We start from the raw sequence: 25,429 nt of genomic DNA, 5'->3' as shown, positions 1-25,429 counted from the left end.
AAATTCAGATTCAGAAAATTAATTTCCACTCCGGGTGGCTTAATACCCGGCATATAGGCAATTAACTTTGAATGTAATGAAAATTCAGTTACAACGAAACTGGGATTGAACGGATTGAACAATTTTTCACATTTATGCTATTTCAAATGTATAAATTATCATCACAATATATTTTAAAAAAATCCAAAATATGGATCGAAGTGGATGTTGGGAGGGAAAAACGGCTTTTATTTTCCCATGTTCTTACAGCAAAATTACTTTGAGTATCCCTTACGTATTTAAAGTATCGCCTTTCAATTCGAATGCAGGACAATCATAGATGCTATCAAGAAACTATCAATATTTCGATTTGAAAATAAATATTTTTATTTTACCAAAATATCACGCGCTGAGAATCATAACTTCGTTAATAACTCAAAAGTTACAACCGTGATTGTTGCGTCTGTGCAAGATACAATCATCCTTCATCACACCAAACCATTAAATCTCCAGCAAACTACCGCAATTCGCTACAATGATAAAAAGAAAATATCGACGAAGTGCAATGGATAAATGCAGTTACGCCCCTATGATTCTAAGCACGAGGTTTGTGATCAAAGAATTTTCTGTTTGAAAAAAAAAAATGGTGAGCATGTTTGTTTTAGGTATGCACTAAATAACAAGCCTTTCATCAACTATTCGGTTTCCTGAAGCACAAGAAAGAATATCTAAAATTGAAAAGATCAATCTGAACCGCTAATAGTGCAATTGATAGGGGAGACTGGGCAGACTTGATCCACTTTTCTCATTTTCGATGTATCCCGCATGCAATCTTAAAAAATGGGGAATCTTTATCCCCTTTATATAATATCTATATCCTTTCCCGTCAAAAATTGCATCTCATTTTATTGTCTCAATCGATTCTTTGGCTTATTTAAGGTAAACTTTCTCTCTCTTTCAACTCTCTCTCTCAAGCTTCTATTTTAAAAATCCAAAACAAAAATTGAAAAAATGCTGCACATGTGAACCGGTCTGAAAAATTCACCCGCTGTTCGTTCCAAATCGGGCGAATGTTAACCCAATCTTGAAAAACAACACTTTCTAAATATTTTAACTTTAAATAAAATAAAAAATCGATTGTGCAAGTTAAAAATTTTGACGGGAACGGTCAATTAGCTACTGGTGAAATGCCAATAAGAGCAGCGAGTAATATGGCTGGCGAAGTTTCAGAGCGATAATTTTTCCAAGATCCGTAATTTCAATTCCTCCATGAACAAAGCATCATCAGACTTATACATAGAGCTTCATTCAAAAATAGTCAATAGTTTCAAAATAGTTGAAAATAGTGACTCGCGAGAAAAAGTGACTTTAGTGACTTGAGGTCGAAAAAAGAGACTTTTTAGTGACTTGCCCGAAAAAAGTGACCAAGTCACTAAAAAGTGACCCGCTACCAGGCCTGGTATGTCCACTTTCTGGTTAGTTCGTTCATCACATCCTGCTCGTCAAGCATGTGCGGTTGAAGACGCCAAATACCACGCCCTACTGGGGTGCCCAGATTGGAAAGAGAGATTCTCAGTATATAGGCTTTATGGTCCGAAAATGCCGTAACAGAAAAATGTGCAGTATGAAGTTGGTGTCTCATCGCATTCGAAACCAGTATGCGATCAAGGCGTGAAGCAGTATTGGGTCTAATATAAGAAAATTCCACCCTGCTCCCATTGAGAACTTCCCATGAATCCACTAGCTGTGCAGCACTGACGAGACGTTTACACATGGGGCTAATATTCCCGCTGCCTGTTGAGTCTTTTGGATTAATTATAGTGTTAAAGTCGCCACCTAACACTACATGTTGCGTAGAATGTTGAAGATAGTGCGCAACTGATGAATTGAAAAAATCTTCCCTAGCGCTCCGCATAGCAGTACCAGACGGGGCATAAATGTTTATGAACGTAACTGGTCCTATCCTTAACGAAGTTATGCGATTGTCTAAACTCCTTTCTACGTTATGTATATTATATCGATCTCTCACTACCACAGCTGTACCTCGTTGGTGACCATCAACGTTGAAAATTGTTTCAAATCCCGGTATTGATAATTTGTCATTTTGTACTTCTTGTAGAAAGATTACATCCAATTCAGCGCATCAAATGAAAGATATCAGCGCATCAATTTTTGTTTGATTAGAGATATTGCAGATATTGATCGTTGCAACATTATAGCTTAATAAATCCATCACCTTAATAAAAGCAGAGACTTATCTTGTGGCGTTCCCGGTCCCTGGCGTTGAAATGACACTGACACGACGGACAAAGCCGAAACGGAATAGACCAATGCAAGATCTTGACTTAACCTCACTTATTTGACAGTTCACAGAGCTTGTTTACAGATTGTTAGAATTAAAATCGATCAGCCGGAAATAAAAATCCGAAATTTTCGCTCAAAATCTTTTTGATCCGAATATTCTAGTGATATGCTTTAATTCCTACCATAAATCAATCACGAAACACATCAATATTCTTAATTAAACGCAAAGCAGTTTTTCCGGAAGCTGCTCCAGAGACTAAGTCCTTGTAAACAAGCTCTGTGAACTGTCAAACTACGTCATCTTGCACTGGTCTATGGATGTCAAAACGTCGATCGTTCTCTCATGATGTCAGTCTCGTCGTGTTTTTGTTGTCGTTTTATTCGTGAACGTTCCGATTCAGCTGATCTCCGCGAGAAAATAATCGATGTAGTGTATCTCCATTCGGTGTAGTGATTCGTGAATGAGATAAGCCTCATTGATGCCGCACACATCAGGATCAATGCAGTAGGCCAAATCCACGGGAAGCAAAGTGCGCGATTCACTCTTATGGCGGTAAGCTCCAACGAGGATAATACGCAAATCTAGCATTATCCTCGATTTCAGTAAGCTTCAAGCCGTATTATACACAAATTTAATCCCGGATTTTATCTTAATACGCCGATTTCGGAGTATTAGGATAATCCGAGATTTTCTATATGAACGCAGCCAAATCAATTTTGCGCTCACACACACAAGCATGACCGAAAATGACAGCTTGATGTTTATGCGTTTCCTGTTCACATTACGTCGGCACGTCGGCACCAAATCCGTACGAGCAAGTTTCTCCGAGTTAACAATTGTATTTGACCAGGAAATCGTGATCCGTAATACCAGGACTTCATTGATTCCCGTCTTCGTTTTCGTGAAATCTCAGGTCTGAACCAGGAGGTGATAAATTGGCGGAAGAGTCGTTCAGAGTGATTGAAGTTTCAAAAAATGAGAAACTGCCAGTGCAATTGCAAGAAGGTCAAGTTGCTTGCGGGTGCTTTTCCAACGGGTGAGAGACGCGGAACTATCTGGTGCAAAAGTCGCTGATGAGCTTAAAAAAGAAATACAAATGTATCCTCATAATGTGAGGCTATTTCGGAAATATGAACAAATCGATGGAGATTTTCGAAGATGCGGGAACACTCATTGCAGGTTTGTATAAGTCGCACTTTACCTACATCAATTTTGATTAGTTATCTTTATCATCTACCTACATCAATTGATTATTAGTATCAACACCTTGAAACTGTATCGTTATTCTATTTTTCAGCTATGTGCTCTGCTGCTGAAACTGCACGATCACTATCTAAATCTTATTGCAGCGATAGGTCAACGACACACTGGATAACATCGATTTTTACATTGGAAGCACACCGGGAGAATGGAATGCATTTCTGGAATGATTTCTGCTCTACTCGGATTAGTGGAGATCCAACAGTTTCAGGAATTTTTCATTCTCGTGAATGGTTCCAGAGATGTACCTCCCAGGAATGAAATATGTATATGTACGCTTTGAGAAGGACCTTGCTACACCAAACGAGATTTTTGCCATGGTTCGAAACGCGCCCAATTTGCTACTCATGCGCGGTTTAGATGATACTTATGTTATAAACTTTTTATGATATTTTAATTCGAAACACAGAATAAACGTTTTTTTGAAATATTAGGAGACTGTTTTTATTGGCATTGGCATTTAATTACATTAACATGTTCTTAAGCTCGCCATTTCCGGATTAGTAATCCTACGCGTTTGCTTACAAGGGTAACTGGTGGCCTTGTTCTCTTTGAAGTAATTTTTGATTTGCCATGTGATTATTTGAATGGGATTTGAAACTATTTGATTGGAATTTGCACTATCCCCGTGAATGCCACCATTCGACTCTGAGTTATAATGAGTGAGGACAATCGACTTTAGTAATTATATACTTCGGTCATTCTACGGTGCTGGGTCTTGGGTGCAGGTAATCTTAAAATAGAACAAATTTATAATGTTATAATGGTTTGAATTCTCGCCTAATTTTTGCATGGGTGACTAATGAAGGACAACTCCATAAATATTGTCTAACCTATTACAATCTCAATATTCTGAAATTCTATAAATTGTATTTATAGTCAATACAGATAATGAGGTTTTGAGATTGCTATAGAAAACATTATTAACATTCAATGTTACGGATAGTAATTCATTTTTTTTTTCATGGCCGCTATAAATAATTCCTGTAAAAATGTGTTAGACTGTCGTTCCTAAAAAGTATTGAAATTCTCAAATATAACCTAAATAATTTGGGAATTTAGTTGGCATTTCTGAAACGAACCTCAAGAAGTTCCGGGCGGAATTCTTGCAATTCCTGGAGGATATGTTCAAAGGAAAGAAATAAGAAATTCTTTTGAAATGCGTGGAGAAAATCATTGAATTTATCGTAGGAATTTTGGATTTTTCTTGCTCAAAATTTTTGTGGGAATACATCTTAGGGAAGAAGCGGAGTGCGAGGAGATGGAACAGCTGTGCCGTTCTCAAGATACACGCAAGTTCTATCAGAAGCTCAACGCATCCCGCAAAGGCTTCGTGCCGCGAGCCGAAATGTGCCGGGATAAGGATGGGAGCATCTTGACGGACGAACGTGTGGTGATCGAAAGGTGGAAGCAGCACTACGAGGAACATCTGAATGGCGCTGAGAGTACAGGTAATGAAAGTCAAGGCAGCGGAGGAGATGACTACGTCAGTTCAGCGGACGATGGAAGCCAACCAGCCCCCACCTTGAGGGAAGTTAAGGATGCCATTCAACAGCTAAAGACCAATAAAGCAGCTGGTAAGGATGGTATCGGAGCTGAGCTCATCAAGATGGGCCCGGAAAAGCTGGCCACTTGCCTGCACAAACTGATAGTCAGAATCTGGGAAAACGAACAGCTACCGGAGGAGTGGAAGAAAGGGGTTATATGCCCAATCTACAAGAAAGGCGACAAACTGGAGTGTGAGAACTTTCGAGCGATCACCATCCTTAATGCCGCCTACAAAGTGATATCCCAGATCATCTTCCGTCGTCTGTCACCATTAGTGAACGAGTTCGTGGGAAGTTATCAAGCCGGCTTCGTTGACGGCCGCTCGACAACGGACCAGATCTTTACTGTACGGCAAATCCTTCAAAAATGCCGTGAATACCAGGTCCCAACGCACCATCTGTTTGTTGATTTCAAGGCGGCATACGACAGTATAGACCGCGTAGAGCTATGGAAAATTATGGACGAGAACAGCTTTCCTGGAAAGCTTACCAGACTGATCAAAGCAACGGTGGATGGTGTGCAAAACTGTGTGAAGATCTCGGGCGAACACTCCAGTTCGTTCGAATCGCGCCGGGGACTAAGACAAGGTGATGGACTTTCGTGCCTGTTGTTCAACATTGCGCTAGAAGGTGTCATGCGGAGAGCCGGGTGTAACAGCCGGGGTACGATTTTCAACAGATCCAGTCAATTTATTTGCTTCGCGGATGACATGGACATTGTCGGCCGAACATTTGCAAAGGTGGCAGAACTGTACACCCGCCTGAAACGTGAAGCAACAAAAGTTGGACTGGTGGTGAATGCGTCAAAGACAAAGTACATGCTTGTGGGTGGAACCGAGCGCGACAGGGTCCGCCTGGGAAGCAGTGTTACGATAGACGGGGATACCTTCGAGGTGGTCGAGGAATTCGTCTACCTCGGATCCTTGCTAACGGCTGACAACAACGTTAGTCGTGAAATACGAAGGCGCATCATCTGTGGAAGTCGGGCCTACTACGGGCTCCAGAAGAAACTGCGGTCGAAAAAGATTCGCCACCGCACCAAATGTGTCATGTACAAGACGTTAATAAGATCGGTAGTCCTCTACGGACATGAAACATGGACAATGCTCGAGGAGGACTTGCAAGCACTCGGAGTATTCGAGAGACGGGTGCTTAGGACCATCTTTGGCGGTGTACAAGAAGACGGTGTGTGGCGGCGAAGAATGAACCATGAGCTCGCCCACCTCTACGGCGAACCCAGTATCCAGAAGGTAGCTAAAGCCGGAAGGGTACGATGGGCAGGGCATGTTGCAAGAATGCCGGACAACAACCCTGCAAAGATGGTGTTCGCTTCCGATCCGGCAGGTACGAGACGACGTGGAGCGCAGCGAGCGAGATGGGCAGACCAGGTGCAGAACGACTTGGCGAGCGTGGGGCGTATTCGAGGATGGAGAGATGCGGCCTCGAACCGTGTATTGTGGCGTCAAATTGTTGATTCAGTGTTATCTGTATAGATGTAGACTAAATAAATGAAATGAATGAAATGAAACATCTTAGGGATTCCCTGAAATTTCTTACGAAAATTCTTGAAAGCCCCTCCAAAATAAGCACATAATTGGGATTTTAACTGGAAGCTACTCCATATATTTTTTGTGAATTCCACTAACAGGTTCCTTGAAAAATCTTCTAAGGGTAAATGAGCCACCAATTCATTAACGATTTCCTTCGCAATTTCTCCCGAAATCCTAGAAATAATTTTCCGAGTATGTCTCTATAAATATCTCCGATAATTCTTCTTAAAGTTTCTGTATAAAAAGAAAGAATAAATTTCCAAATGTTTTCCACAGAATTCTTAGAATACCAATCATAAAATTTCTCCTGAAATCTGTGTGACACCATGGATTTCCCAAAATATCCAAGAATTCCTACAGAATTTCCCAAAATACCATGAGAATTCCCATACTTCCTCTAGGAATGCCAAGAATACCGTAATGAATTCCCAGTATATTTTTACAACATTCCTCCAGGAATTCATATGGGAGTTATGGCAAACTCATGCCGAAATTCATCCATATTTTACTCCAGGAATTTCCTCGCTGAATTTTTCCAAGAATTCCCAGAACTACTCCAGGTATTCCCAGAATTCCTCCGAAAATTTCTACAAGATTTTCTCCAGAAGTTCTTCAGGAACTCCTCCATGATGTCCTCAAGGAATTCCTCCAGGAAGTCCTCCAGTAATTCCTTCTAGAATTCCTCCAGAAATTTCTCCGGGAAGTTCTCCAGAAACTTTTCCAGGAAGTCCTCCGTGAATTCCTCCATGAATTCCTTTAAGAAATCCTCCGGGAATTAAACCAAGAATTCCTTCGGGAATTCCTCCAGGAATTTCTTCCGGAATTCCTCGAAAAATTCCAACAGGAATTTCTCTATGAATTCCTCCGGAAATTCCTCCACGAGTGTCTTCAAAAATTCCTCCAGAAATTTCTATATGAGTTCGTTCAAGATTTCCTCCGGAAAGTCCCCCAGGAATTCCTCCGGGAAGTCTACCAAGAATTTATATAAGAATATATTTCTCCAAAAATTCCACCAGGAGGGATTCACGGAGAAATTCCTGGAGGAATTCCTTTAGCAATTTCCGGAGAAATACCTGGAAGACTTTACGAAGGGATTCCTGGAGGACTTCTCGGAGCAGTTTTTGGTGGAATTCTTGGAGTAATTACTAAAGGACCGGAGGAATTTCTGGAACACTTCCCGGAAGAATTACTGGAGAACTTGCCGAAGGAAATCCCGGAGGACTTTCTGGGGAAATTCCTGGCCGACTTCCTGAGGAAGTTTTGGAGAACTTTCTACAGGATTTACTGGAGGAGATCCCGGAAGAATTCCAAGAGGAAATCCTGAAAAAATTCCCATAAAAATTCCTGAAGAAATTTTGAAGGCATTCTTGGAGGGATTCCCGGACGAATTCCTGATGCAATTTTTGAAGGCCTGAAGGAATTTCCGCAGGGAATTAATTCAAGCATTCCCTCGCGAATTCCTCCTGGAATTTTTTCGGTAATTCTTTCAAAAGTTTCGCCGGGAATTAATCCAGAAATTCCTCCAGAAGTCCTCCTGGAATTTCCACGGAAAATCCTTAGGGGTTTCCTTCGGGAAGTTCTCCAGCAATTCTTCCGGGAATTCCTCCGACAGGTCCTTCAAACATTACTCCAAGAAATCCATCAATTACTGCTCCAGGAAGTCATCCGTAAAGTCTTCCAGGAATTTCTCCGGAATGACCTAAAGGAAGTCCTCTAGAAATTTCTTCGTAAATCCCTCCAGGAACTCCTCCCGAAACTGCTCCAGGAATTGCTTCACAAACTCCTCTAAGAATTTCTTTCGCGAATCCTCCAAAAATTTCTCCATGGATTACTTCGGAAATGCCTCCAGGAAGTCCTCAGGAAATTCTTCCAGGAGTGCCTCAGGTAAATCTTTACAGAGAAACTCCCGGAGGACTTCCTAGAGAAATTCCAGGAGCAATTACAGGAGGAATTCCGATAGGAATTCCTGGAGTATTTCCCGGAGAACTCCCTGGAATACCTCTTGGAGAAATTCCTGGGGGCTGAACGATTTTCTGAAGGAAATCCTGGATGACTTCCCAGAAGAATTGTTGGAGACCTTCCCTGAGGAAATCTCGGAGGAATCCCTAGAGGAATTTCCGGAAGAATTTTCAGAGGTATTCCAATAGGAAATCCTGAAATAATTCCCATAGGAATTCCTGGAGAAATTTTCGAAGGCATTCTTGGAATGATTCTCGGAGAAATTACTGATGTAATTTTTTAAAGATTTCCCGCAGGAATTTCTCAAGGGCATTAATTCAGGAATTCCTTCGGGAATTCCTCCAGAAATTTATTCGGGATTTTCTCCAAAAATTCCATCAGGAATTCCTTCGAAAACTTCTGCAAGAGTGCAATCGAAACTTCAGGAATTTTTATGAAAATTTGTTTAGGATTTACTATTGGAATTCCTTCGAAAATTCCTCCAGCAACTTCCGGAGGAATTCCTGGAGGAACTTCCGGAGGAATTCCTGGAGGAACTTCCGGAGGAATTCCTGGAGGAACTTCCGGAGGAATTCCTGGAGGAACTTCCGGAGGAATTCCTGGAGGAACTTCCGGAGGAATTCCTGGAGGAACTTCCGGAGGAATTCTTGGAGGAACTTCCGGAGGAATTCCTGGAGGAACTTCCGGAGGGATTCCTGGAGGAACTTCCGGAGGAATTCCTGGAGGAACTTCCGGAGGAATTCCTAGAGGAACTTCCGGAGGAATTCCTGGAGGAACTTCCGGAGGAATTCCTGGAGGAACTTCCGGAGGAATTCCTGGAGGAACTTCCGGAGGAATTCCTGGATGAACTTCCGGAGGAATTCCTGGAGGAACTTCCGGAGGAATTCCTGGAGGAACTTCCGGAGGAATTCCTGGAGGAACTTCCGGAGGAATTCCTGGAGGAACTTCCGGAGGAATTCCTGGAGGAACTTCCGGAGGAATTCCTGGAGGAACTTCCGGAGGAATTCCTGGAGGAACTTCCGGAGGAATTCCTGGAGGAACTTCCGGAGGAATTCCTGGAGGAACTTCCGGAGGAATTCCTGGAGGAACTTCCGGAGGAATTCCTGGAGGAACTTCCGGAGGAATTCCTGGAGGAACTTCCGGAGGAATTCCTGGAGGAACTTCCGGAGGAATTCCTAGAGGAACTTCCGGAGGAATTCCTAGAGGAACTTCCGGAGGAATTCCTAGAGGAACTTCCGGAGGAATTCCTAGAGGAACTTCCGGAGGAATTCCTAGAGGAACTTCCGGAGGAATTCCTAGAGGAACTTCCGGAGGAATTCCTAGAGGAACTTCCGGAGGAATTCCTAGAGGAACTTCCGGAGGAATTTCTAGAGGAACTTCCGGAGGAATTCCTGGAGGAACTTCCGGAGGAATTCCTGGAGGAACTTCCGGAGGAATTCCTGGAGGAACTTCCGGAGGAATTCCTGGAGGAGTTCCTGGAGGAACTTCCGGAGGAATTCCTGGAGGAACTTCCGGAGGAATTCCTGGAGGAACTTCCGGAGGAATTCCTGGAGGAACTTCCGGAGGAATTCCTGGAGGAACTTCCGGAGGAATTCCTGGAGGAACTTCCGGAGGAATTCCTGGAGGAACTTCCGGAGGAATTCCTGGAGGAACTTCCGGAGGAATTCCTGGAGGAACTTCCGGAGGAATTCCTGGAGGAACTTCCGGAGGAATTCCTGGAGGAACTTCCGGAGGAATTGCTGGAGGAACTTCCGGAGGAATTCCTGGAGGAACTTCCGGAGGAATTCCTGGAGGAACTTCCGGAGGAATTCCTGGAGGAACTTCCGGAGGAATTCCTGGAGGAACTTCCGGAGGAATTCCTGGAGGAACTTCCGGAGGAATTCCTGGAGGAACTTCCGGAGGAATTCGTGGAGGAACTTCCGGAGGAATTCCTGGAGGAACTTCCGGAGGAATTCCTGGAGGAACTTCCGGAGGAATTCCTGGAGGAACTTCCGGAGGAATTCCTGAAGGAACTTCCGGAGGAATTCCTGGAGAAACTTCCGGAGGAATTCCTGGAGGAACTACCGGAGGAATTCCTGGAGGAGCTTTCGGAGGAATTCCTGGAGGAACTTCCGGAGGAATTCCTGGAGGAACTTCCGGAGGAATTCCTGGAGGAACTTCCGGAGGAATTCCTGGAGGAACTTCCGGAGGAATTCCTGGAGGAACTTCCGGAGGAATTCCTGGAGGAACTTCCGGAGGAATACCTGGAGGAACTTCCGGAGGAGTTCCTGGAGGAACTTCCGGAGGAGTTCCTGGAGGGACTTCCGGCGGAGTTCCTGGAGGACCTTCCGGAGGAGTTCCTGGAGGAACTTCCGGAGGAGTTCCTGGAGGAACTTCCGGAGGAGTTCCTGGAGGAACTTCCGGAGGAGTTCCTGGAGGAACTTCCGGAGGAGTTCCTGGAGGAACTTCCGGAGGAGTTCCTGGAGGAACTTCCGGAGGAATTCCTGGAGCAACTTCCGGAGGAATTCCTGGAGGAACTTCCGGAGGAGTTCCTGGAGGAACTTCCGGAGGAATTCCTGGAGAAACTTCCGGAGGAATTCCTGGAGGAACTACCGGAGGAATTCCTGGAGGAGCTTTCGGAGGAATTCCTGGAGGAACTTCCGGAGGAATTCCTGGAGGAACTTCCGGAGGAGTTCCTGGAGGAACTTCCGGAGGAGTTCCTGGAGGAACTTCCGGAGGAGTTCCTGGAGGAACTTCCGGAGGAGTTCCTGGAGGAACTTCCGGAGGAGTTCCTGGAGGAACTTCCGGAGGAGTTCCTGGAGGAACTTCCGGAGGAGTTCCTGGAGGAACTTCCGGAGGAGTTCCTGGAGGAACTTCCGGAGGAGTTCCTGGAGAAATTCCTGGAGGAACTTCAGGAGAAATTCTTGGAGGAACTTCCGGAGAAATTCCTGGAGAAACTTCCGGAGAAATTCATGGTTGAAATTTCGGAGGAATTCCTGGAGGAAGTTCCAAAGGAATTCCTTGAGGAATTTCCAAAGGAATTCCTAGAAGAACTTCCAAAGGAATTTCTGGAGGAACTTCCAAAGGAATTCCTGGAGGAACTTAAAAACGAAATCCTGGAGGAACTTCCAAAGGAAATCCTGGAGGAACTTCCAAAGGAATTCCTGGAGGAATTTCCAAATGAAGTTCGGAAGTTTCTCCAAGAATTCATTTGAAAGTTCCTCATGGAATTCCGTTGGAAATTCCTCCAGGAATTCCTTTGGAAGTTCTTACAGTAATTCCTTTGGAAGTTCATCCAGGAATTCTTCTGGAAGTTCCTCCAGAAATTCCTTTGGATGTGCCTCCAAGAATTCCTTTGGAAGCTCCTCCAGAAATTCCTTTGGAAGTTTCTTTAGGAATTCCTCCGGAAGCTCCGCCAGGAATTTTCCCGAAAATTCCGCTAGGTATTCTTCCGGAAGTTCCTCCTGCTGCTGGAGGAATTGCTGGTGGGGGTGTTGTTGTGCCTGCATGAATTCCTGGTGGTGTTCTTGAAGGAATTTCTGGTGGAGTTCGTGGAGGAAGTCCTTGTGGAGTTCTTGAAGGAGTTTCTAGTGGAGTTAATGAAAGAATTCCCGGTGGCGTTTTGGTAAGAGTAGCTGATTGAGCGGCTGGAGGAAATTCTAGTTTAGTTCATGAAGAAATTTCTGGAGGTGCTGCTGGAGTTGTGGCAGGAATTCTTGGTGGTGTTCCTGGAGGAATTCCTGGTGGAATTTCCGAGAGATTTGCAGGTGGAGTTCCTGCTTCCAGAGAAAAAAAATGCTTCCAGAGTTACTGGACGAATTACTGACGAAGTTCCTGTTGGGAAGAGGAATTCCTGGCGGGGAAGGAAGCATTTCTGGCAAAGTTCCTGATAAAATTGCTAGTGGAGTTTATGGATGAATTCCTGTTAATGCTCCTTGAGAAACTGCTGATTAAGCGGTTCCTGCGGAAGTTGCTTATGGTGATCCTGGAGTTCTTGTGGCGTTCATGGAAGAGTTGCTAATGGAGGAACGGAGGAACCCTTAATGGATTTGCTGGAGAAATTTCCGGTGGAGTTACTGGAGGATTTCGCAGCAAGGTTGCAAAAGAAGTTCCTGGTGTTTAAGCTGCTGGATGAAGTCCTGATAGAGTTCCAGAGGGAATTGCTGGTGCAGCTGCTGGAAGAACTTCTTGTGGAGTTGCTGGAGAGATTCCTGGTGTTCCAGAAGAAAATGAGTATGAAGCATATGAGGGAGTTCCTGGTTAAGTTCCTTGATGAATTACTGGCGGAGTTCCTGTGGAAATTGCTGTTGAAGCTGTCGGAGGAACTGATGGGGAAATTCCTGAAGAAATTGCTGGTGGAACTGATAGAGGAATTCATGGTGGAGTTGGGAATGCTGGAAGAAAACCTGATCAAGATCCTGGATCAATTATTTGTGGTGTTTTTGGAGGCATTTTTGTTGAAGTTGTTGGAGGAATTCCTGGTGATGTTGCTGGAGGATTTCCTATTAGGAGTTCCTGGAAAAATTGTTGGTGGAGATTCTGGGAGGATTTCCTTCTGATATTTCTGGATGAGTTTTAAATTGAGGTCCATAAAGTTTCTGGAGGAATTCCTATTAGGATTCTTGAAGGAATTGCTGGTGAAGGAATTGGTTTTGAAGATCCTGGAGGCATACCTTGTGGAGGTCTCAGAAAGTTCCTGGAGGAATTCGTGGTTTTTTTTTTAGAAAAAATCACTGGTGGAGCTGCTAGAGAAATTCTTGAACGAATTATATGTATAATTATTGCTGCAATTCTTGGAGGAATGCCTGATAGATTCACTTTTAGAATTTGCGCTGGAACTACAGAATTATCGGTGGAATTGCTGAATTAATTCCCGGTGGAATTACCTAAATAAATTTCAAAGGAAATTACTGAAGGATGTTTTGATATACATTTTGAAGCGAAATATGAGTAAAAACAAACAACAGAAGTCATCCCGCATTTTTTATGATTCCATCATTCTCATACGCACACCACCTCAAAAGCCTTCATAGCAAAATATGGCTGCGTACTTAATACGAACTTGGTGCTTACCGCTCGCGGTATTAACTTTAATACCGGACTATTGAAAATCCGTATTAAATCGAGTATTATCCTCGTTGGTGCTTACCGCCATTAGTGCTGAAAGTGGTGTGTACTTTTCAAGTGCGGTAGTATCACGAGGTGCTTCGGTAGGACATATACTTTGGCTTACCTCATAGAAGGAAAAGCCCGCGGTGACAGTGGTGATTTTTATAGTGCCGGAGAGTGTAGCTTCCTTCGCCAGGATGTATTTTTCGTTGAATGGTTTAACTCGATGAACGGCGCCTCGTATGTATGCGAATGTTTTTTTGTGAATAGACACGGAAATTGCTTCAGAATGATGGTAGTGCTAACTTCGGCAGGACATATACTAGGGCTTACCTGACAGACGGTAAAGCCCTCGCTGGTGTTAAAGGTGGATCTGCCGTATGTTGATTTATAATTGTTGCTTTTCGGGAGAGGTCGATTTCGTTTAATCCAGCGATGTGTAGAAGGTGACATTGAAAAGAAGCGGGTTGGATATTGCTTGAGACGAGTGGTAGTATCGTGATTTGCTTCGGCGAGACATATACCCATAGTATAGCTTACCGAGAAGTGTTGTTTGTTCTGCTCCGGCTTTTGCGTTTGACTTCTAGAAATGGTGCTTCACTAGGAGTTGAAGATTTTGGTGATCGGTGTCGTTTTGGAGGGGCGATACTTGTTGATATTTCTTCAGCATCATCCGAGATATTGAAGTCGGAATTACTGCGTTGTGATGCAATATCATCTGTGGTGATTTTAGCGATGAAAGGGGAACTGGTTCTGCTTGGGCCAGCGACTTGAGATGTTCCCAGCGGAATGCGAGTGAGAGAGGTAGGTCGAATTTGATTCTTAGCAGTGTTCATGATGCGATCAGTAATCGCGGTTATCAAAGGTTTATGCGAACTAGGATTTTCACCGCTCTCGGTTGTTTCCATTTGATCCTTAGTGGAAATCAATGTTGGTTGGGGATTCTTCGGGGCAGTAGGTAATATTCCCTGTACTACCTGTGCTGCTGTTAAACGGCTATTGATGTCGAGACCCATCTCTCTGCGTGCTTCAGTGCAGGAACGGCCGATATGCAATGGCCGCACACAGTACCGGCAGGTGCGAATCTGGTTTCGGTATGCGATGAAGGCAGTGTGTGTTCCTAGTGAGATATACGATGGAATCGCTTTTTGCAGTCTCATTCGAACTATTCTCACTCCTGTCGGTAGGCCAGGCCAAAAGTCCTTCCACACTTCGTCTTGTGTGGAGAGAACTTCGCCATAGGGCGCTAGGTGCTTAGTGATGCTCTCGGTTGTGATGTATGCTGGGAGATCGGCTACCTTAACCTCAATGGCGTTGTCATACGGTACCAGTGGGATAGCATATTGTTTGCCGATTAGCTCGACCGTATGCTTCATGCTGTGCTCGGCTACCAGTTCTTCCACATATTGTTGTGATTTGAGCTCGATTATGACTCGCGACTTGGACATGCTCGGCTGGATACAGTTTACCTTGGACATATCTAGGTTGATTTTCTGGCTGATGAGCTCGAAAACTTTTTCTAGCTTGGGGCGGGCTGGCATGGTGCTGAAGTCTAGATATAGGGAATCCTTACGATGATGTTGTTGGCCGACGGAAAAATGTAATGGCGATTGTTTTCACTTGGCAATAATTTCAATAACGTCTTCACACTATGAAAGCTAAATGTCAACTGAGTCGGCCCTTTGCACCACCGGTGTTGTACAGGATCCATAAGTAAGTGCTAGATGAGGTTACTTTCACTAAAATACCCTGCATCCAGTTGACCACACGAAAAGTTTCACGAAAAATGGAAAATGTATGATGAGCGAGAAACTTTGAAAATTAAAATTGAATATTTCCGATGAATCAATTTATCTTACATTCTGTCTTATATTTATTTTGTAAATGATAAGCCTTATTTCTGATTCATTAAACTTTAGACGAAACTTGCCGAGTCAGCTGGTACTAATCTCCCTCTCCAGAGGTGAGCCAGCCTTGGGCTGCAAGCCTCTTTAATAAAGAAATAAAAAAAGCTAGTACTAATATAATTTATATCGCTTTCAGACTCTTCTTCCCCGTGGGCACCAGCCGAACGCACTCCGAGACAAAAACCGTGCCGTCAATCAGCTTCTCAAGGAACGCTGCGTCGGAATGAACAAGGTGCAGATTGTTTGCGTCGACTCGGGCCTGATACAGAGTGACGGTACCATCAGCCATCACGATATGTTCGACTACCTGAACCTGACGAACGTGGGCTGCAAAAAGGTGTTCGAGCCTGTTTGGGACCTACTGCAGCAGATACTGACCGAAAACGAGAAGGAGCGTGACCTTACCCCATCGGAGTGAACCAAGAACGACGGCGAATGGTACGAGTCAATTCTCTTGGAACAGGCAACAGGCATTGGCAGCGATAGTGGTAGAGCTGTGCGACATTCTCATACTTCTTACGAACATTCTTAGCCAGTAGGTCATTTGTTTTGTCTCATTTGCAACTCGATGTAGGATTAAAGTCAAACAACTTATAAAATTGCACATTCCTCTTGATTATGATAAAAAGCTTATTAGAATGTTTATATTCGATAGAACTATGAACGTGTTTCATATTAATCGTTATTTTGACTCACAATGATATTATTTATTCCATGTATCCAATATTTATTAGGCATAGTGTTAGCGTTATATCGCTGATGGCGAAGTTATTTCTCGGCTAGTATAGTTTTTATAAAAAATAATCATTGATAGTAGCTTCCAGAAATTTCTGTTTTGGCTCCAACCGTACTAGGCTAGTTGTTAAGATTTGGCCCTATTCTTTAGACCGCCGTCTTCTTACGAATATGTAGTGATTCTTAAAACATTCCACCTTACCTCACAAAACTATTCAAAGTAACGAGTAATTCCACGAGTTTAGAACACTAGAATTTACTATGATCTCAATCTTGATGAACTGAAATCTACGACGAAATACAAATCTACTCTAAACATGGTTGCATATTTTTCTATACTGTTCTTACATGAAAAATATAAGAAATAGTGCTAACTACTAAATCGGAGCATTGAATATAAAGTGCGCGTTAATGCAAGAGACTTCTTATCGGACTTGAACAAATCAACAACCAAATAACATAAACTTATTGGAAAAGGAAGAAAAGATTTCAGCTCCGGGGAGGTGCAGCATGCATACATTGCTGCGAACTTTCCAAATATAATTTATTTTTGTACTAGTTTACATTTTGTTATAATTACCTTTTAACTTCATGTATTCAATAACCGATTACACTTAATTATAGATTTTCAACTGCAAGTTTGTTTGAATTGGAATTCGTAATCCGGGTTCAAGTCGTATTCCAAAGATTGTGGTCTGATAACGAAACAGATGCGGAAGAATGATAAACATGATATATGATGAGCGAATAACCCCTAGAATAACCAGATGGAAATAAAGATGCTGTGCAGTGATTTTGCTACTGAAAGGGATCTTGTTTCATTAAGCGAGAAGAAAAGAATGTCCATGGTAGATGCTAGATAGTAACTTGCAAAAACAAGAAAGAAGATCTAGTATTATGTTATACTTGAAGACACTCAACCGTATAACTGTACTAGGACCCAATGAGGCACCATGCTTCTCCATTCTATTGGCTGAAAATGGCAATCTTCATAGCAAAAGAGCTTAATGCTATGTGAAGTGACGAACTCGGAAAAATTCCCAATGTTCACAAGCAGGCATTCCAAATGTAGGACTTTCCGCTGCACATATTTGGGAAAAGCACGGAATGTCGCTTTGTATGCTATCAATCGGTTCACGCTGTTTACCTGTCATTCAACACAAAGTATCGTAGCTCGACATTGTAGCGCAGTGGTTCGACATTGTAGGGTTGTCGGAGTGATTTTGCCAATGGGGTAATTTGGCCGAATGCGTATTTTCATTGATATCATGCACGGTTGCACGGTTGGAATTCATTAATTTCTCGGGTAACGTTTCTTCAACTATAACATCATCAACGTGCAATGCCCACACGAGGGGAGACCCGACGACGAGAAAGAAGCGTTCTACGCACAGCTGGAGCAGACATACGATGGATGCCCACTGCGGGACGTCAAAATCGTCATCGGTGACATGAACGCACAGGTAGGAAGAGAGGAAATGTATAGACCGGTCATCGGACCGGATAGTCTGCACACCGTATCGAATGACAACGACCAACGATGCAAACTTCGCAGCCTCCCGCGGAATGGTAGTCCAAAGCACCTTCTATCCCCGCAAGTATATCCACAAGGCCACATGAAGATCACCTAACCACAAAACGGAAAACAAAATCGACCACGTTATATTCAATGGTAAAATCTTCTCCGACATCACGAACGTCCGCATTTACAACAATGCGAATATTGAATTCGACCACTACCTCGTTGCAGTATGCTTGCGTTCAAAACTCTCGACGGTGTACTATACGCAAGACGGTAAACTAGTCCAAGACTACACGCAGCAGCTGGAGGTGACACTCCCAACGGAAGAGCAGCAAGGCGCAGCTTCTTTTGAAGATGGCTGAAGAGATATTCAATCCGCCACTGGAAGCTCCGCAACCGTCACACTAGGCATGGTGTCCCCAGATCAGAGTTACGACTGGTATGACGGCGTATGTGTGCAGCTTGTAGAAGAGAAGAATGCAGCATGGGCGAGATTGCTGCAACACCGCACGATGGCGAACGAGGCACGATATCAACGGGCGCGGAACAGACAAAACTCGATTATCCGGAGGAAAAAGGACCAGCAGGAAGATCGAGACCGTGAAGAGACGAAAACGGAAAAAACATGTTTTAGCCTTTCTCGTATACAAAGTATACGTAAAGGCTATATGTTCGCTCCAAAAATGAACTTTTTATAGGAGGCCCGGAGACCCATAGTGTTATATACCAATCGACTCAGTTCGACGAATTGAGGTGATGTCTGTGTTTTTTTTTTTTTTTTCTTCCTAAACAATGGAGGGGGAATCTGCTCAACAGACATCCTGGGTTGACCAGGAAGTGCTGGGTTAGGGGCCACCTCCAATGAGGGAGGCAGGACTGCATCCCCGACCAGCTAAACCGTTTCCATTGCCGCCAAGCCCATCGTCCCTTCGGTACAACCAGAAAGTAATGCTTCAAATGGGGGGCCAGTGCATAACGCACCCTCGAGGTTAGCTGCGAGTCCTTGCAGCATCGAACCTCGTGACTCGCTTTTTTAGAAGAACACCATGGTGTCGTGCCAGCGCATTGCCGGCTTTCCTGGTGGCCTTACCACGCCCTATGTCCTCGGAAGGTGGGCAGGGTCGACTACGCGCCTGCTTCCCTCTGCACGACTGGTATCAAGAATGATGATGCCGCGTGCACCCCAAATTGACCTTTCTGCGATAGGGCCTATTCGCCAGCACACAAAGGGACTTGCCGACGCGGTGCCTACGCCTGCCCCAGCCTTGACGAGGACCCCTTTCCGTCCTCGGGCTCGGAACCCGCCCGGTTGACCGACGCCGCGAAAGCGACGATACCATGTTGTTCTTCACGCGGCCACTTGTTCGATAAAAGGATCGAGTTCGACCACAGGGCATGACCATGAAGCCATGAAGCCGACTCCGAACCCTTGGACCACCTCTTATTTGCGCCTGAACTAGCCATTCCTCGAGTCCACGCGCCACCTTCTGTGTAGCTCCGAGACGATTTGGACGATAGCCGATAAAACGGCGTTCCAGCCAACTTCATCTTTACACATCCTCCGAACTAGGTTGTCCGGGGTAGTGTCCAGCAGTGGTGCGAATTCTCAATCTCAGTGACTGAAATTTGTTTGATATTGATACCATTCCTCTAAACACTCACTTCCTAGCAGTGAAAACTGAAAATGGTTAGCAGCAACAATAAAAGATAAAGTAAACAAAAGACCTCTCTTCTCATGGTCCAATGCACCGAGTTCATCATTGACGTTTGAGCGGTGCGCTGTTTACTAAGAATGAATACTTTTTCATTCATCGAGTTCATGCAAGTGTTCATTTTTAGTAAACAGCGCCCGTCTCAAACGTCATTGTGTTCATTCGGTGCATTGGACCATTGCACACGCAGCCCGCACTGACAGTCTATTCAGTTCACTCGCTGCTGTGTGAATGCGACGGCCCTATATAAATGCATGGGTGAATACTATCACTTGAAAAACAATGACAGGAAATTTGTGCCGAATGATCATCAGCTTCAGCCCGCTGTTGGCAAACCGAGTTTGCTAAGCTACACCCAAGATGAATACACAGCTAGGTGTTGCAGTCTGCCCAATTTATGGACGAGAAGAAGGCGGGGTGAAAAATTCATTTTCGGTGCAAAACATAAACAAACCGGCTGGCTCTCCCATACTAAAATCCAAGATGGCTGAATCGTGAATTTGGCAGATTGGAACACCTAGTGGTGTATTCATCTTGGCTACACCTGCTTTGTCGTTCTGACTGAAAGGCACCGTCATAGGCAAAGAGGAGCAGAGAAAAATACAAAACAAAAGAATCACACTCAGCAGGCATTGTTGATAAATTGCACCACTGGTGTCCAGACCACATGTGGCAAGCATGTGGTCACGCATTGCGCGAAAACGTGAGCACACGAACAACACGTGTTCCGCCGTTTCCTCTAAACCTGCGCACACCAAACACTCGAGGCGAGGCCGAGCAAGCCAGTTGCGTTACCTGCACTGTGATTTTGCAGCACGCTTAAACGCCTTCGAACCCCCCATGGGGTGCTTGCTGTTCACAGCTTTGCTGGAACAAATCAAACAATTGGGAGGGTTCGTGCAGCATTGTGCCTTATGGCCCTCCAACCCGCAGCGTCGGCAGAGATTGCTTCTGTCAGGGCCTTTGCAGTCCCATTGCTTGTGCCCCGGTTCCAGGCACTTGAAGCAAACTTCGGGTTGCTCGTATATGCAGAGCACACCGACCATCCCACCTTGGCGCTCCCTAACTTGACTACCTTGGAGGCGTTAGCTGCAGATAGCCGAACCAATGCTACCTGTGTCCCTGCCGGACCTTTCCGAAGTCGAACGGCTGCGGAGAGCGTCTCCAGTTCACACTGTCGCCGCAGTGCCGTGACGAGCTCTTCGACTTCGGTGATCTCGTCCAGGTCTTTAGCCCTTAGATTCACCTCCGTAGTGAGTGCCCTCACCTTGACCGTCTCGCCTAGAACTTCCTCCGCCAACTTCTTGTAGGCGGCGCCCTTTTGCGAGACGCCCCGCTTTAGCTCGAGGATCATCTCGTCCATCCGGATACGTCTTATTCGACGTACGTTGGCGCCGAGTTCACCGAGCTTGACGTCACTCCTCAACGCCTTCAAAACGTCCGAGTACTGAGCCTCGTCCGCCGTGATGACTAGGGCATCGCCCCTGGAGCGATTGGCGCCTACCCTAGACTTCTTGCTACCCTCATTCGCCTGGGCCTTCTTTTCGGCCCTTGACGTCTTCGGTTTCCTCTTGTTCTTGACCAGGGTCCAGGAGGCGTCATTCCCCTCCATTTCCCCTGGTCTGGTGCGGCTGAGAACTTTCAGCCTGCCGTAATCCCTTACCACCGTCTTTCTTGGGTGGACGGACCTTTCCAGGTCCTTCCTCCCCGGTTTTGGAGGTACCTGGCCGGGGTTCAGCTTCCCAGTCCCACTACCCTTGTTCGGGGTAGTAACCCTCCGCGTTTTGGAGCGGCCCCAGGGAGCTTATCCCCTGGAGACTGCCTCCCCCGTTTTTGTGTCTGCTCCGTTGGAGCAGTCAGCCCCGACGTACCCGCAAATACTTGAGCCTCAGTCTGGGTAGACTTTGGTACCACCGTCTTCGTTGGCACGCCTTCGGTCGATTCGACCTTGCCCGAGTCCGCGAATCCTTGGGCCTCAGTCTGGGTAGACCTCGACTCCACCGATTTCACGGGTTCACACTTGGCCGTCCCGACCGCCCTCTCCAGCTTGGCGTCCAGCATCGACTTTCGAAGTTTCAGCAAGCTCCTCTTGAGTTCCTTACTGATATTATGCTTCGATGACGCAAAGTCGATGATGGCGTCCAGCTGTTCCATCGCCACCTCGAAGACCGAAAGCCCATCGCGTTTGCGATTCATTGCCTTCACAAGCCATGGGCCGTCTATAACCTCTACCGGCGGAGCCTGGGAGATGGTTAAGAGTCTTACGCTGTCGCTTCACACTGAGCTGCCAACTATTGTCTCTTGCCTCCTAGGCGGAGACCTGAACAACCCACCTCTTGCGAAGGGGTTGTCGCCTACACTTTAGGGTTAGGGACGATGGTCCCCTTGGTCGCACCCCCTCACTCTGGCTGATGTCAGAAGGACAACAGTGCCCAGGCTGCACTACCAGCTAAGTACAAAACCCTTAGCTGGCGGTCGATTGTCATCGGAAGACCCGTATAAGCGTGAGATTTGAACTTGTGAGGACCCGAGCTGGGTAGGTCACTCCTTCCCAGATGTCAACTCACCGTTTCGCAGCCCTATGCGTGTATGTGTGTGTATGTGTGTGCACAAAAGCTAAGAAAAACATTAGACAACTTTTCGTATAGGAATCTTTAACCGATTTTATCGCAACAAGTTTTTTTCGACAGGGGACAAAGCCTTGTTGATCACTATTGAATTTGATAACGATCGACCGTTGCGTTTAAAAGTTTTATTCTCAATCCAGTTGAAAACCGGAATTGTGGGATAGCGAAGTTGGATTTTTCTCACAATCCGTACGTTAAACCTAACTTCGGAAGTGGTGCGCTGTTTTCATATCGCGAAGTGCTATTCAGCGCACCACTTCCGAAGTAAGGTTTAACGTACGGATTGTGAAAAAAATCCAACTTCGCTAGCACCCTATTTCGGGTTTCAACTGGATTGAGTATAAAGAAAATGGTACATAGAACCATATAAGCCCCATATAAGGTTGGTGTCTTGACTAAATGCGAAAAAGGCAGTATCACTACTCGGTGAATTAAAATTGGTTTTTATAGCTCTCAAATGGACCATCGATTACAAATCACTTTTAGAGTGAAATCAGTAGTGATTCAGTCTCGTTGCAAACCCTCGAACACCATTCTAGTTTGAATCTGAGGTAAAATAGAACAAACTCACTGGCTTCTCCAACAGTGTTTTATTCATGTTTGAAATTTGTTTAAGGCTCAAGACTCCATCACAATGTTTTGAAAATTAATGACTGTATCGCTTGTTTGTAATAGTGATGCAATTGGCACAGAAAAGTGCAGCAGTGATAAATAAATTTTGTTTACAACTGGGGTGAGTGGAAATGGGGTGTTAAAAATATGTCAGCTGACACATAATGTTGCCAGACTTGACGAAATGTTATTTTATATTCTAACACATGTTCACGGTGTATCAAATTTATAGATATTTATCGGTTTTTAAAATTGTTAATACACCACTTAGAGTGTAACAGAAGCTTACATAACGTGTTTAAATATTTGTTTCTGGTTCATTTGCTCAATCCGACCAGCAACAATGATTCAATAAATATATCTGGCAACGGTGAAGAGATTATTATAAGCCATTTTACGAGACAGATTCGATCAGCTGATCAAAATTTTGAGTGAACGGCTCGGTCTTTGTTTTGGTAAATTTGCATGCAAACCATCATCAATTCGTCATCATCATCATCATTTCATTCCATTTTCGCAAATGTTCCTTGTAAAATGTAAATATTAGTGTTAGGTCTCCTGTCATTTGAGCTTTTTATAAAATGGTTTATTTTCTTGTGTATGCACACCTTTGTTTGCGTGTTGGCTGGCGTATACGTTGTATTGTTCGGATTGAATGAAGTTGCATCGCGTAGATTTTGTACTCACCATTTCACTTATTGCGCTAGTGAATTTGAGTCTTCCGCATTTTATTACATTCACAATACGGTCGTCAAATTTGTCTCTCACTTCGATTTTTGGAAAGCAGTTTTCGACAGTTTTTGGACGTGAAGTGAATTAATTGGTGTCCAGGATTAAAGAAAAATGTGAAACTAAGTTAGTGAATAGTTTTTAGGAGTGATAAAATCACGAAGACAGTGGAAAAAAATCAAGTGAAAAATCAAGTGGGTGTGTATGTGTTTGATCCGAACGTTCAAACGTTAGTATGCGTTTGATGAGCATACACGTAAAAAAATTTAATGTTGTTTATTATTAATATTTCTAATACTTTTTGCCAAAGCAGGCGCTTAATGACATGTATAAGAAAAAACTTATACATCGCATTAGTCACATACATTCGGAAACTTATACTTTTCATTAACTTATGAATGTTATTAGCTTTTTGATATGGGATCATTCATTAGGTGGCATAATGAAGAGTATAAGTATTTTCGAATGGTTTTTTGCCATAACATATAAGGTTATTTTTTTACGTGTACGAATGTCGGCCTAGGAAAAAGGCAGTTTTCAGCGATTTTCTAGCAATTCCTTAGTAATTGCTAGTTTCAATAAGTGAAAAATTAATATGGAAATGCCATGAATTTATTTTGATGAAGGGTAAGTCGGTAAATAGCCTCAAAATATTAAATTTCATTCAAAAGTGCATTAGTATTAGTGCGGATTTGAATAAATCATCGTCATTATCGGATTGATTACGGTTTATAGAGCCTTAATTTGTTCCATTAAATGAAACTACTATGCTGCTGCTAAGGAAGGCGCCGCAACGCAAAATGGATTGATCCGTACATAAAATGACGCATTCATACACCAAAACAATTGAAAAATAATTGAATCTCGTGACTTAATAGTGGTTCAAATCTGCAGAAAATAGTTTTAATTTATTTTCTAAAATTTACTCACGCAGTGTCCGAGTATTCGACCACATCACTTCCACTTGCACAAACAATTCAATTTCTTTATGGGTGCTCCCGCTTGCTCAATACAACATTTTTTTAAAGGCTGGAAATCCAAAATGTGGAGTTCATCCTGACTGACTGTTGGCAAGCGGGAGCCACTTGGAGCACCTTGTCGAACTATTTGTTCACTGAATGTGTTGGACGACACATTCCCCGATTGCTTTGATTGCTGATGATGTGACTCTAAGTTGTGGTTCACATTAGGCCTACTTCGATGGTTTCAAAGCAATTGAATATATCTCGCTTAACTTTTCAAAAGGACCTAAGTAACATTTTTTTCATGAATTAATTTAAGTACTGCAATCAAAAGCTTTCATGTTTTTCTGTTGATTGCGCTATTCAAATTAATTCATGAAAAAATGTTACTTAGGACCTTTTGAAAAGTGAGGCGAGATATGATTCATGTAGTAAACAGTGGCAGTACAGTTGTGGAATTACTTCTCCAAAAGATCAGGACAATCCTCAGGCATACATTTTGAAGGATCCTCCAGAAATTCTGAGGAATCTCTTCTTAATGAACTAAGAGGAATTTCTGCTCCAAGAATCTTGTGAAATTGCGTGCCACAGCTCAGATATTCTGGACAAATTCTTCTCTACGATTTTCACTATGTTTCTGAAGAGTTTTTTTTCTATTAAACTTCGTGGGAGTTCATTCTATAAGAATTTCAATGAAATTTTATTTCAAGAAGTATGCGTTAGCGAATCGTACGGTGCATCACGCCACGTGTATGCACCAATCAGCGAAGGTGCCGGAACAATCGCCGAGTCAGCAGTTTTATATTATAAAACTGCCAGCAACAGCGTGGCTCGGCCTCTTTTTCATCAGTGCTCTGGTCAGTGCAAGTAGTGTAGTAAATAAAGTTAGTGTTTATTGTAATAAAAAGTTTTTTAAAAAGTCAGTGAAGGTATCC

General features: G+C 43.9%; 1 protein-coding gene across 1 annotated transcript in view; it reads left to right on the top strand.

Moving 5' to 3' along the window:
- The window catches only part of LOC134203339 (platelet-activating factor acetylhydrolase IB subunit beta homolog), a 36,241-nt gene extending 19,104 nt beyond the window's left edge, over positions 1–17,137 (top strand). The window contains exon 2 of the mRNA XM_062678213.1: positions 15,732–17,137. Coding sequence (XP_062534197.1) covers positions 15,732–16,013 — 282 coding nt within the window. The 3' untranslated portion in view covers positions 16,014–17,137. The remainder of the gene's footprint in view (positions 1–15,731) is intronic.
- Positions 17,138–25,429: the final 8,292 nt, after the last annotated feature.

This window comes from Armigeres subalbatus, unplaced genomic scaffold (assembly GCF_024139115.2).
Source record: "Armigeres subalbatus isolate Guangzhou_Male unplaced genomic scaffold, GZ_Asu_2 Contig1797, whole genome shotgun sequence".
Lineage (NCBI taxonomy): Eukaryota > Metazoa > Arthropoda > Insecta > Diptera > Culicidae > Armigeres > Armigeres subalbatus.
Note: the sequence above shows the minus strand (reverse complement) of the source record. Positions and strands in the feature narration are given on the sequence as shown.